Raw genomic sequence first — 14,606 nt, forward strand, 5'->3', positions numbered from 1 at the left:
ATATGATAAGCAGAAAGTGGTTGCACACATGCTTAATATTAAAAACAGTGTCTGCGACTCTGATGCAGCTCCCGCCAGAGTCGGGATGTCTTTCCTGGAGCAGGAATAGGTGGTTGATGAGACCGAGGTGTCCTGTTGCATGTTGCTGTCACTCTCATTACGGAGTTTCCCTGGGAGCAAAGCTGTGCTGCCAGCGAGGTGAGACCCGTGTGGGACACCAGTGGCCATTGCAGGGTCCTCATGCCCCATCTCCTTTGCCCATGGCTTTGATGAGGGTGGCAGTTTATGTAACATAGGCTTAAAAGATTGCTGGGGCTGGACCATTTTGCAAATGAATCAGCAGTTTCTAACCCCTCCCTGCTGGGATGGGATCTGTTTGCTTCGCAGGGAGGCTGCAGACTTCTTTGTTACCTGATTAAATTCGCAAAATTCTGGTAATACCTGCTCACTTTTTAATTAAAGAAATAAATTCTCAACAAAGCAAAGGGGCTAGAGGTTTTCCTCACCCCTTCTTGGACCTCCTTGCATTTTTTGCATGGACTTAAGAATAAAACCGAGCTTTCCTTTGTGTCCTGAGTATACATCTCTTAAGTACAATCCCTTTGCCTTCAGGTTCAGCTTTGCCACCACTGCTGAAAGTTGTGCCAAGCTCTGTACGCGGAAGAGCCATCTTGCAGAGCCTCTTGCGGTGCTTGGCCATCCCAGGACAGCCAAACCGAGCCTACTGGGGGGCTCTGGTTCCCAGTGCCTGCCTTGCTGTGCCAGTGGTAGAGGCAGGAGGACCAGCAGCCAAAAAAAGCTCGAAGAAATCTTTTCAGCCATGGCACTCTGAGGCCCTGGAGGAAATGGCTTAGCCCAGGATAAATTAAGGGATTTTCTCTTTTGAGTCCTGGCATCCCCTCCCAGACAGTGTGATTTCGCCATGTCTCATCTGTCAGCTGTGCCACAGGCTGAAACGTGGCTTGGTGTGGAGATGTGGGACCCAAACACTCCTCACCTGGAGGTATTTGCAGAAAGGGATTTGTCTCTCAGTTCAAGCCACCTTTAGTAAACTAAATACCTTGAGTGATCGTGGGACTTGGAGCAAACAAAGACCAGGACCAAGATGTTACTGAATGAAAATGGCTGGAGGAAGAGAAAACTGTTCTAGAAGTCTCTGGTGTGGTGTGGGACACACATAGACACCATTTTCGGGAAGGAGAGGGGAATTGCAATTGATGGTCACTGTTTAAACAGTGAAAGGGGGAGGTGGAAGTTACTATTTCATGCCTGAGAGCTTTCAGGGATGATGTGCCACCATGGCGAGGGAGCTTAGGCAATGCTGTGCCGTTCTTGTGCTGCAGTGCTCTGGCATCTCAGCAGTAAACTGCTTTTTGGTTCCTTGCACTGTTGGCTAGCTGAAAAAGCTGTGAGCGATGAGCAAGCAGTGCATGTCTCCCTTCAAGAAAAAACAATCATTCAGCTTTTGTTAGTCCTTTAATTCTCCCTTTTTCCTAATAGGATTGGTAAGGATGAGAAAAGAGCTGGATAAATGAGAAGCTGGTGGTCAGTCATTTGTCCCAGTACTAGGTGCCAGGTTTATTCAGAATACGGTTACTTCTGTTAAAATCTGCTGCACTGAGGAGTGTGATATGCATTAGCATGTTGCCCATGTTGCCCCCGTCACCCAACAGCATTTACCATCTCCTGTTAGCAAACTGAAGTTTCCTGGGGGACCTCCTGGTGTCCCATAGGCAAGCCCAATTGCAGACCGTGTAGTCCCTTGAACTCATAGGACATGCCCTTGTAACCTCTTGGACCTTGTGTTTTCTGTGGCAGCCAGTCGCCCAGGGCCACGGGTGTAGGCTCTGGGTGAGAGTGGAAAAACCTGGGTGGCCACAGCTGAATCCCCAGCGCGGCAGCAGAGCGGAGAGCGCTGTGGGACTGCGGCTCTCGGCGGGGAAGAGGCGGCAGCCCCACGGCACACGGGCTCTCACGGGCAAGCGAAGGGACAGAGACAGCCTGCAGCCACGCTGCGACAGAACTCTGTTCTCTAGGATCTGGTCTGAAAAAGCCAAGTGCAGGTAAAGCGATGTGTTTGTCCCGAGGATGAAAGTCTGAGTCAGGCTTCCCAGAGCTGAATCATTGGGCACGCTGGGGCAGTGCCCGGCATGCTTCGAAGGGGTGGAGGGAATGGCAGGGTTTTTGTCCTCTTTGGCTGTTTGCCTTCAGTTTGAGACCAAATGTTGTGGCCACTGCCAAAGCTCGGAGTACATCTCAGAGTTGCTCTAAACCGCACGAGCTTGCAGCAGGCTCCAGGGGCTGCCGGGATGCGCCAGGACGCAGCGCTGGCTGCTGCCCCCTGAAGCCCCATGGCTGGGACATATGATGGGCAGGACCCCAGTGCGGCACCCAGCCCAGCACAGCCTCGGAGGAAGCGCCGGGTCACCCCTGCAGAACGGGCTCCTGAGTCTGAGAGGATCGTTTCCAAGAAGAAATGAGTATTTTAGATATGACATTTAGCTCCTAGCCTTTCGCTAAAGATGAAGTAACAGCTGTGACAGATGAGGTTATTTTATAACCTAAATATTAAAAGAAAGCGCTTCAGATGTGGAAGGAAGGAAATGCAGCAGTGAGGCAGGGTAGGTAAATAGCAACCCACGTCATTTGATAAAAGTTGCAGGACAGCTTAGTTTCTTCTGCATTGTGTCACTCAGTGTATCCTCTCTGAAAGAGTTGTATTGCAAATTAACACAGGCAGGAAAATCCTTGTATTCCTCCTAGTTGTCCTCAGCTGCACACTTCTTTATATGACATCTGATTTTACAACCACTGTAAATGAAAACCATACAGTATCTGCCATTTAAAAAAAAAAAAAAATCAGCTATCTGTCTTTGATTCAGTAAATCAGCGCATTTTCCCCAAACTGTAATGGCATACATTTGAATTTGTACCCCAAAACAGCTCTTGCAAAGCAGAACTTCACAGAAACAAACGTGAAAGACAGGAATAATTCCCCATGCAGGCTCATTTCTTCGGCATGTTCCTGCAAATATTTTAATTTGTTTTATTTTAGAAGAAAGTTGTGCAAAAGCCCCTAACGTGTTGCACACATAGTTGTTTGTTCTCCCACCACAATGGAGAATTTTCGTTCTGACTATGTCCAGGTATTGTGTTCTTGCAGTACTGGGAAAAGATTTGTTAGTTCAGTTCATTTCTCAAATCTGTCTTTCTAATGTCAATATTGAACAATTGTTCTATCAAAAATTAAAAATTACTCAAATGTGGAAAAGTACACCCCAAGCTGCTAGAGAAACAAGTTGAGAATATAGGAATTTTGTAATCTTTGCCTAAATGATATCATACCATCCTGAGGAATGGAGGTGGTATAACTAAATTTATGCCCATCACAGATTATTCAATGTAATCACAAAACAATCAGAATCATAGTATCTTATAAATGTGGGGTTTTTTTCTGAAAATAGGTCTGAAATACCATGCAAAATCACTGGCTAGTTAACTTCAACAGATGCAGGATTTTAGCCCTGATTATTAGACATTTTGTCCATTGCCATCAGATGAGTATATAAGCTGTACTGCTCTTAGGTACCCAATCTTCTAGTTTTTTCATCAGTGTTTGTCTTCAGAAGGAAACAGTTCCATTAAATACCACCTAATCCTAGCCCCTTTACTGGGCGTAAGAACCTCCTGCCCTCTTTGGATTGCAGTGGAAAACATCATATGCAAGTAGAAAAAAGAAAAAAAAAAAAAAGAATCATCATCTCCCTGTGGCCAGTTCTCTGCACCTTGCTCAGAATCTGAAGGCAGAAAATAACTATTCAGCCTTTAAGGAAAGTAGATTGGAGTCACTCCTAATTTGCCTCTTCATCTCCCTGGAAGGGCTGTGGTCTCCCCGCTTTGCCGGGGAAGGAGGGCTTCTCCTTCTCTATTATGCTGTGTTTCCACACCTTTGCAATGCTCCTACAACCATTTCCCTCAGTTTATCCCGAAGGATAAATCCATGCAGTTCCTCAGAGCGGATCCAGTGATTTGCTCCCCCCACGGCAGCAGATGTGGCCACCCGTGCCACCAGGCCTGGTGCCCCCACGGGATCACTGGGACCGGGCAGCACAAGGGACACGTGTCCCTCTGCATCGTCCCTGCTAAGGCCTCAGGGAATCACATCTCTCACCAAGCCGTGCACAAAGCACGTACGCAGCAGCGTGCAGGGTCCCTTGGTATTTGGGCTGTCAGGTACCCCCAATGCCCGCTGGAATAGGGCAGAGGGAGCCCCTCTCTGAACTTGGTGGCTGCCCACGATGAAGGACATCACAGCCACGGGGAAAGTCCGCTCAGCCTTCTGGCGGTGGGTAATATCGCCTTGGCCTCGGCAGCATCCTTATGGAAGGTCCTGGTACTCTTTGCACAACTAGAGCAGCACAGGAGATAAATGGTGGTGGTGGTGGGTGAGATCTGCATATTTTGCAAGGAGAATGTGAAAAAAAAAATGGTTTGCACTTTGCTAAGGCTCTCAATATTAGCAAACTCAATATTCCACTTTTGAAAAATATTGTAACCTCAGTCTATTGGGGCTGTTCCCTTACCATCTTTTAGACTTCTTGCTTCTCCTGCATTGACTAGAGCGGATTCATAGGAGGTTGCAAGAGTTTTATGGGTTTTTTTTCAAGAAGGGAGGGTAATTTTTCTGCCCTTCTGATGTTCAAAAATAACTGAATGCACATTGGGTCAGAGCTTAGGCACAGCGAATTTCAGAAGGATGCAAACCAGCTTACAAAGAAGGTTGCACTAAAGGCTGCTAGGCCAAAAAATAAGCGGTAATAACCTGCAGGACCTAAAATTAGGGCTTTCCCTGACTGACAGAACCTCTTGGAGAGGGAAAGAGAAAACCAGTATCAGGCTCTGCCATTGCTTCCCGCTCTCACACTTGCTGAGGATTTGATGGGGGAAAGAGGGAGGGGAAAAGCAGGCAAATTAATTAATGCCAGCTATGTTATTCCTGCTGTGCTGAGTATCTCTGCGCTTGGGACGTGCAGCTGTGGCCTGTCCTGTACTTGGAGCAAGTGCCGGTCCCCTGTCTCTGCCAGTGCATCGCCAGTGCATCCCACCCAGGTGGCACCTGTGGTCATGTTGCTCTTCTGCCTTAGGTACCTGAAGTTTGTCTGTTGAGAGAGAGGAATGTGGCAATTCTGAGCACAACAGCGTCCCCAGACACAGTTGAGCTGTAGCTCTCCCTTTTATGTTTGCCCAGGTCGCTTGAAAGTGGAGGTGCGGGCCTTTTGAATTTGCTTATTTAGAGACGCACAAGGCACAGATCTAAGTCATGACCCACCCGAGTTATCAGCAAAGGACACAGGGGAATAATACTGCTATTTTAATGCATGTTTCCTTTTTTTGCAATGAGTATGTTATTAATACTGCAGTCAACAACTTTTGTTGTTATTGCTTAGATCAAATAGGAGAGGGACAGAGGTGAGGAGCCACTGTTGTTCTGGCTGCTACTGTGCGAGATGAACTGATGAATAACGTGTGTGATTTCTCTTTCCCTTGTAGTTGCACTCTGCTGTGACCAGGATCCAAGTTCAAAGACCTGGTTTCAATTACACGTTTGCCCATATATGTATCCTGAACAATGACAAGACATGCATAGTGGACGACATAGTGCATGTACTGGAGGAATTAAAAGCTGCTCGTTCTTCTAATCGAACTAATTTTGCAATCACTTATCCGATTACTCACTTAAAGGATGGCAGGGAAGTGTATAACGGGCATCAGCTTGGTGGGGTTACGGTGCACAGCAAAGACCGCGTGAAGTCTGCAGAAGCCATTCAGCTCACCTACTACTTGCAGGCAATCAACTCCTTGAATGACATGGTGGCAGAGAAGTGGGAATCCATTTTTTGTGACACTGTTGAACTTTTCCAGAAATCCAACAGGAAAGTCAAAATGTATCCTTTCACTTCTTCTTCGCTGAAGGAGGATTTCCAGAAGACGAGCAGGGTGTCAGAACGCTACCTGATCACAAGCTTGGTCCTTGTGGTCACCTTGGCCATTCTCTGCTGCTCCATGCAGGATTGTGTCCGCAGCAAACCCTGGCTTGGCCTCCTGGGATTGCTGACTGTGACCCTTGCCACCCTGACTGCAGCTGGGATCATCAATCTCACTGGTGGGAAATACAATTCCACCTTCCTGGGAATCCCCTTCGTGATGTTAGGTAATTATCTCCTATCTCTCTCTTTTGTGTGTTTGTGCCTCCCTGACACGTTTCCCAGCAAGCGGAGAAGCATCACTGCATGGCTCTTGGTGCCTCCTCCTCCCTGCAATGCTGCCCCATGCCAAATCCACACAGCCTCTTTGCCTAAACTGTGTGTACCGCTCCGGGATGTTAAAACCACGCCTGGTGCTCTGGGGTGGTGTAGTGCCCTGCCATAGGACGCAGTACCCGCATGGTAGTGAGGAGCAAGGGTGCACAAACGCCGTGCTTTGTGCGGAGGGGGAGCCCACCTGCTGCTTTCCTGTGAATGTTTGATTCTGGTTTTGGTGGCCAGCGTTGGAGGGAAAGCTTTGCGGAGGTCCCCATGCTGCAATGACAGTGTCAGCTGTGCTGGCAAAGCAAAGGGACCGCACACGTTGGGCATTTAGAGAGCGCTGGCTCCTTGGGAGAGCAGAGCGGTGCTGTCCTGGCTTGGCAGGGGCCTGTCTGTGGGATAAGGGCGATGGTCAGTTCTGGGTTGCGTTTCTCCTGAAGCTCCTGTGTTGGCTGAGAAAGCATAGGGAGGGTTTCCCAGCCCTGAGGTGTAGAGCTTTGCCTCCCCCGGTAGGGGATGGACCCATCTGGGTAGTGCCAAGTGCATCCCGCGATGAAGGGCTGTGGAGGAAGCGGCATTGGATGCTCCTGGCAGAGGCATCTTCATCTCTCTGGTTTTCTTACCGCCTTCACTCAGTGTAGGGTACAGGGTGGTTTTGTTTTATTTTATTTTATTTTATTTTATTTTATTTTATTTTATTTTATTTTATTTTCCCTGGGGGTAGGAAAGAGGAGGAGAGAAGGGCGGTTAGCTCGCTACCGGCCCGAAATCAGAGCCCTCTCCTGTTGGCACCAGGGTGCTTGCAGGGATGCCGCGCGTTGTATCCAGACAGGCAGGAGGACTTCACGGGAGACAAAATGAGAGCTCTGGAGAGCTCACAGCCTCTTTGTGTTTGATTCAGAACCAGTGTGAAAAGCTTTGTGCGCTGTAGGTGTTTAATGTGTCCTCGTTCATGCCGTTATTCATTTGTGGAGAATAATACATGCATTGATTTGATCACAGCTTCCCCAGCTGAAAATCAGTGTTCAGTAGTACTTCAGGTTTCAAGTGTAAGAGTGTCTCCACTGACTTAGTCACATCGTGTAGTGATATGACATGTTTCAGCACAGCTATTTTTATATCCAGCACCAGGTTCCAATGCCATGTCCGTACTGTAGCTGTGGTATTGTTGCACTTTAATTAAAGACTATGCTTCAGTGCATCTCACTACCAGTTAATGTACAGAATATATTCAGTGACAAAAAGAATTCGACTACATCGGCTCTCATTTTCAGATGGCATCCATGAAAATTAAACTGTATCATAATCTAAAGGAAATGCAGCACGAGAAAAAGGCAAAAGAAGTCTGGCTTTCTGACCTGAGTCTTTGGTTTCTTTTGTGGGTTTTTGTGCCTGTGTATGTATTATAAAATTAAATTCCTCAAACTAAGTCGTGTATATTACATATAATATTACATAGGAGGGGATTTCCATATTTATTGCAAGAGTAGTAGAAAAGCAGCCTAAAGTCCAGCCATATGAAATGAAAATACCTGGGGAAAGCAACTCAAAAATACGAAATATTAGCTCTGTTTGGAGATCGAAGCATCTACTCTCTGGGACAACCTTTCAGATCTTTAGTTCACTGATAGTGACTCTGCTGAGACTTGAAATCCTTGAAGACTTAGAGATAACCATGAAAAGTTTCACACTTCTACTGCTGAGCTGTATAGCCAGCTCCGCTTTTCTTTTCCTTTTTTTTTTCTGGTGTTTTTGTGGTTTGTCTGTTTTTCTTTTCTTTTTTTTTTTTTGGCCTTGCTTGGTTTAAGTATTCCGCTCTTAAAAGGAGTAGGTTTCAATATGCAGCTCCTATCTCACTATGAACAAGTCAAGACAGAGCAGCCAAATTTGTGTGAATCTTCCCTGCTTCCCCAGCTGCATAAAATCTCCCAAGGGACAGGAATATCAACAGGTGAACAGAAGGCACTGAAGACATTCTGGAGTTTTTAAGGAGAACTGTTTTAAACCAGTAGATAGCTAGAAAGGCAGGGTGGCAGGGTTTCTTTTTTTTTTTTTTCTTCCCTGCAGTACAACAAAGATTTGATGTGCATTTCAAAATTTATTTCATTCCTATGTTGTTTTGCTTATAAAGGATTCTTGAACTCAAGGTAACTGAAGGCTAGAGATACAAACCATGTTCCATTATAGCCCGCTGAACTGTTTCCACTTAATTTCAGTGAGCATCAGATTAGATCATAGATTAACTGACCTTTAGAAAGCTAAAGGATTTCTGCCTAACAGTGTAGCCCCATGGCTATTACTCATAATCTCATGGCTAAAAGCAAAAATTAAATAGAAAAAATGATTACGCTGGACACATTTCAGGCAAGACCCCTTTACTAGTGTAAATCGTTAATGAAGTTTCTGCAGTTTATAGCAGCTGAGGATTTTTAACTTTTGGTCAGCATCATCAAGCTGGAGGGAGGACACTCTCCAGACATCATCTGCCTTCTGCCACCAGACAAGATTACATCTTTCCTAACAGATACTTCTCACCCTGTGCTTTGTCTCCTCCTTGGGCCGCTTCCCCTCGTGTTTCACTACGCTACGGCATTTGCATCATGTCTATCCTGAATTCCCCTTCTGCAACTCAGCTGTCCTCCTTATTTATCCACTGCATCTGGAAAACAAATTCTTTTATTTTCCTTTGCACATTTGGGACCACTCTCACTTGTCCAGTCCTCTTCCCTTTCATCCCAGGTTTCCTCAGACTGTGCTTACCATACTTCCAGCAACCTTCTTGCTTTTAGCTGCTCCACATCTTTCGTGGAGAGCAGTGCCTAAATCTGGGCGCAGGATTCAGGCTGAGGCTTTCAGCAGCAAGTGGAGTAGGAGGATAATTTCACACATCTTGCATGTGGCACTCCTCTTTCATACATCCCCATATGACATTAACTTTTTTCTCAGCGGTATGAAATGGTTGGCATTTGGTTGGTGGCACATGGTAGTTCACAGATCCTTCAAGTCACTTTCTACCCTGTTTGCACAATCAGTTATTCCAACCAACATGTAGAAGTTAGCCTTTGTCCTTGCTGAATTTATTGCTTATTTATCTCACACCATTTCTCCTCTTCATTAAGTTCGTCTTGAGACCGTCACTGCCCTTCCAAGATGCATTAACTGAAGTTGGTCAGCAATGTTTTGCAATTATTGACTTTTTCATATTTTCAAGAATTACTTTCTGAATAGTTTTAAGTAGTTTGTTTAGTCACAAGCCCATTCTAATAATTTAGGCAACACTTCTGCAAAATACTCCCGTCAATGTGCTCTATAATACTTTATTTCATTCATCCTGTTTTCTGTGACATCCCTTCTGCATTATCCATTTCCAAGAACGAAAAACCTATAGTGAAGGGTACCAACCTTTGTAGGTGTTGAATCCTTAGCTTTTGCATCAATAGGACAATTTTATGTTATTAAATTCCCATGGTTTACCAAATTGCATTCCTAAGCTCAGACTGTGTAAGTGTAGGCAGGAACATCTTTTGCCTGCCCCACTTGTTAAATCTGACATACTGGTTTAAACACTTGCTGCTTTGGGTTTAATCACCTTCACGGTAGTTTATGCTAATTTACTTTACTCTTTAATTAAGGCAGGTTACTGTAACTCAGCTCATGAAAGGTAACTCATTAAGTCAGAATAACTCAGACACTGATGAGTGTACATAGCCTGAGCATGTCACTACTGTGACGGGTTTTGTGTTGTGGCAGGTTTCTTTGTAGCCCTCGCTGGCTGCTAACTGAATGGCAGAAGGTGAAGCCAGGAGAGATGTTGCCAGAGACCTCCTTCCCCAGCAGGGGCCACAGTAGCAGGGTCCCCTTTGGCCACCAGAGGCCCGGCTGTGAGGATGAGGAAGGCGAGCTGGCAGAGGGCAGGCCGGCTGCGGCCGCAACTGGCTTCTTCTCTAGGGATGTCTTGTCAAGCCAAACCAGGGACTTTCCTTCTTGACCTCTGGATTTATACAGGTGCTTCTAACATGAAAGGGAAGCCTGAAACCCGTGAAACTCGGCGGGCTCCCACCATTCATCTGGGCAGATTTTGAATTAGTATATGCCTCCGCGATTTTTTAAAACTGTCATCTGCATTTATCAGTGTTTAAACAAGTAATTTAAGGACAAGATTACTCGCATGCCTAGTTCATGTGGAATACTTCGCTGAATGAAGGCTATTCCTTTTTGACCCTAAGAACAAAAAAGTTAAATTCTTCAATTCGGCTGAATTTAAAATAGCTTGATTTATAGTGTCAGCTGGAAAGCAGGATTAAAATTGTGATTTCCTGTTGCCTGCTCTACTGAAAACTACAGATGTTTGGTCTGGCACAGATGCTAATGTATTTATCATAAGTTTCCCTTATGCATTAAATGCTGTTTAATAACTGCCAATCCTTTAAAAATACCAATTTCTTAAAAAAACCCAAATGTTACCAAACAAAACCACTGGACAACAAGCTGGCTGAACAAGTTTTTGGCATGACTTTTTTTTACCTCCCAGTGGTGGTGTGCAGCATTTGACTTAGAGACTCAACAGAAAATTGCAATATCGCCCTTTGCACTGACGAGAAAACTAGCAATCTGTTTCCTGTTCCTCTGGAAACTCCTACAGCTTATTCGGGGAGAGGCGGCTCTTCTTCAGCTGCCAAGTTTGTGAAAAGCATCGGCTCTGTGAAATTGCGGTGGAATGCCAGGCGCTGCCAGATATGGGCAGGGAGGGATGCAGAGCCGGCTCCATGGGCTTATATTTAGCCTGTGATGCTGGCAGGGGAAAACCAGTTAGCAGTTACAAGAGTGGCTTGAGCTTGCAGCACGCTGTAAATGGAAACGATAGCCAGCCTTGTGCAAAACTCGCCGAAACAGGGAAAAATGCAAATACGTCTTCTTACAGCCTCCCTCTCTCCTTCCGTCACATCCCGCTGTGTCAGTGACGCCCCTTCTGGGAAGAAAGGAGGGGAAGATGGTCAACAGAGCAGGGCCAGGAAGGGACAACTGGGAAGGAGCAGGTGGAAGAGAAGGCTGAGAGGGATCTTATTTATGCTTCTAAGTATCTCAAGGGTGGGTGTCAAGAGGATGAGACCAGACTCTTTCCAGTGGTGCCCAACAATAGGATGAGGGGCAACGGGCACAGACTGAAGCACAGGAGGTTCCACCTGAATATGAGGAGAAACTTCTTTACTTTGAGGGTGCCAGAGCACTGGAACAGGCTGCCCAGGGAGGTTGTGTCTCCTCTGGAGACATTCAGCACCCTCCTGGACACACTCCTGTGTGATCTGCTCTGGGTGAACCTGCTTTAGCAGGTGGGTTGGACTATATGATCTCCAGAGGTCCCTTCCAACCCCAACCACTCTGTGATTCTGTGGAAGTGTCGGGCAGGATACAGGCAGGGTCCTCCTGAGGTTCAGTCATGGTGGGGGAAAAAGTCTTGGGAGAGAAAGAGACTGCACAGGACTGTGTCTGGCAGGAGTGGGCACAGGAACAGAGAGGTGCAAAACACTCCGAGAGGCACCTGGAAGTACCAGGGCTCGTAGGAGCGATTCTCAGGTGCAGAGAAGTGCCAGTCACTTCTAGGAAACACAGGTTTGTTGGGTGCACACCTTCCTTGCCTGGGGGAGAGCTGTGCTGGTGGAGGAGTGAGCTGAAATGTCGGCACAGGGGGTTTATGGATACAAAAAGTTGGAGTGACAAAAGTGGGATCTGAGGTCAGAGACAGTCGGGAAAGGTCAGAAGGCAAACGCTAGGAAAAAAGGGGAGGGGAGGTCACTGTTTTTGATGATGGAAGTGAAAAGCACAGGAGGGCAATGAAAGGGTTGCTGAAGGTTAGGGACCATGGAGGCAACAGCTGGCTGAACCAAGAAGGACAGCTAATAACCGGTGTGAAAACCCTGAGAAGACGAGGGTGCTCAGGCCAGCACATGTAGCTCGCTGGAGCTCCACCTCGGTGCCGGTAAGGCACCCAGCCCGCCTCCTTCTTCAGATTTCTAGAAGAACATGCTGGTAGGGAATTGCAACATATGCCAAATTTGTACACCCTAAAAGCATTCATTATCCTCCCTGTCAAGTACCCAAGTGTTTGCTATATTCAATAAACCTGAACTGTCAACAGTGGTTATAGAGAGAGAGTTTCAAAGAGAGAGAACCAGCCCCTGCACAGGTCTCCCTGGTGTCCTTCAGTCCACACATAAAGGTAACACACACATGAATGTTTGACTTTGTATAGTACTTTTCCACCAATTTTCCCACTGTCGGTTAATAAAAATGTGAATCTTACTGAGTCTCTTTTGTTTTTATTCCCTGAGCTGAGCTTTCTCGCTCTCCCTGACCGGCTGCCCCTCTGCCATCTCTTCATGCCAGGAAGAAATACATAGCTTGCCACCCCGCTGCCCCTTTCTGCCATCTCTTCCATCTTGTTTGCAATCTCCAGCAGCCTCCAGCAGGTCTCACCCCCCTCACTGCTCCAGGCCGTGGCATCTCCTTCCTGATGCCTGCAGAGCTCTCAGCGTCTTTTGGTCTCCCTGAGCTTCCTCCATCTTTCCTCCTGTTTTCCCCTCTCCTGCCAGCATATGCCCTCTGCCATTTTGGGGGCTTTTAAAATTTCTGTTCTGTCCCGTCCTCCCCTCTCCTCAGCCACAGCTGGGCCTATTGCTCCTACCCTTTTCCCTATATTCTTGAATAACTTCCTTGGCTTCCTAATAGGGATGTCCCTACTATACCCTGCAGTCGTATCGCAGCTGTTTCAGATTTCCCATCCTTTGTTTTTTCACGCTGCCAAAGGGCTCTAACAGTGCCCTGAAAGTACACTTGGTTTTTTGTCACTCCATCTGTTCAGCTTTCCCAGTTCAACCCTGCGCAACTCAGTTAACACTCCTAAACCATTTTGTGTTTTGTTCCTTTCATTCCCCTTCTAAGAAATAAATACAATTATCTGGTTTTATCTACCCTGAGCAGAATCCCAGGCGCATCATTTTCCTAGTCATTTCCTTTTTCCTCTCCTTTTTGTCTCCTCAGTCCCTCAGTCCCTTCCTGAGTTCTCTAAGCAGCCATGCATCTTCTGCAGTCCCTCGGGCATCACCGGCATTTCTGTTCCTCGAGGGGAAGAGCAGAACTATGTCCGCAGGCAACCTCTCCTCTCTCAGTGTCCCAATCAGTCCCCTCACCAAAGTCAGTGTTTTCCACCTAAAGGCAAGGTGATTAACCACCTCCTGCATCTGCTGGTCCCCATCTCTCCAGTTTTCCTCCTAAAGGATCTGGTGCCCCAAGCCCCTTGAGAAACCCAAACACCAAGAAGCCACTAATGCATGGGGAAATGGACTTGAAATACAAATGGTGGCAGAGTATTTAGGCACTGTTGTACCAGCTCTTTCCCGTGCCGTGTAAAAACAGCAAGTAGAACTTGCGGCCAGCCATGTGTGATGGCGACACAGCCAAGATGCGTCCGTGTCCCCCTTTCACCCCTACAAACCCCGGTGAAATCCTTGTGCACATACATGCTTCTTGGCTTCAGAAGAGTGTTGATGACTCAGTAGATATTATGCTTTTTGGAAAAAAGGAGCTGTATCCGTAGGAAGTCTGTCCAGAGGACAGTTTAATATTGAAATTAAGTGCTGCACAATCACAGAGTAAGATCGGGCATTTCCTCTTGACTGGTGGTGCTCCAATATACATTTATTTCATATGAAGTGCCATTTTCAGGTCATGAGACCTCTGCGTTCTGGCAGAGAATACTGGCGGTGGATTAAGTTAAATTGTAATAAGCTACATCTGGATGCTTGATAGAAAACCAAAGCTGAGTTCCAAACTTGCAATGACCTTTTTTTTTTTTCCAGTCAGTAAAAATAATAGGTTGTATGTGCTTTAACTGATTTTTTTCAACTTTTTGAACATTATATTTCACACACAGTTGATCTATATATTGTAAGTAAGAGTAATGACAAACATCATTTAAACAGGAAAATTTAAGGGTATGCTTGAGATGTTTTAGTTGCAGCTTTCTCACCAGAAAAGTGGAACTTGAAGTGTGGTAAGCTAATCTATATTCCACTGACCCATATTCCTCTAGGAAAACACTTCTAAAAGAAAAAACTCCTAGAAGCAACTGATACTTTGGGGTTTGGTCTCAGGAATTTAAAACAGATTTTAAACATGATTTTGCCCCAGATATACTCACTTTGTCTTACTCTGTCTTCAGGAGCTGTCATGTAGTGTATGTCACTTGGCTGTTCTGTAACATGGTAAACATTAGCCTTTTACAGGTGTTTGCAGGTAGCTTTC

The 14,606-nt window shown here is 46.2% G+C and overlaps 1 protein-coding gene across 1 annotated transcript in view; it reads left to right on the forward strand.

The window, feature by feature from the left end:
• PTCHD1 (patched domain containing 1) overlaps positions 1-14,606 on the forward strand; it is a 34,545-nt gene that overhangs the window by 8,515 nt on the left and 11,424 nt on the right. The window contains exon 2 of the mRNA XM_065647173.1: positions 5,551-6,211. Within this exon, the coding sequence (XP_065503245.1) occupies positions 5,551-6,211 (661 nt within the window). The remainder of the gene's footprint in view (positions 1-5,550; positions 6,212-14,606) is intronic.

Source organism: Caloenas nicobarica, chromosome 1 (assembly GCF_036013445.1).
Source record: "Caloenas nicobarica isolate bCalNic1 chromosome 1, bCalNic1.hap1, whole genome shotgun sequence".
Classification (NCBI taxonomy): Eukaryota; Metazoa; Chordata; class Aves; order Columbiformes; family Columbidae; genus Caloenas; species Caloenas nicobarica.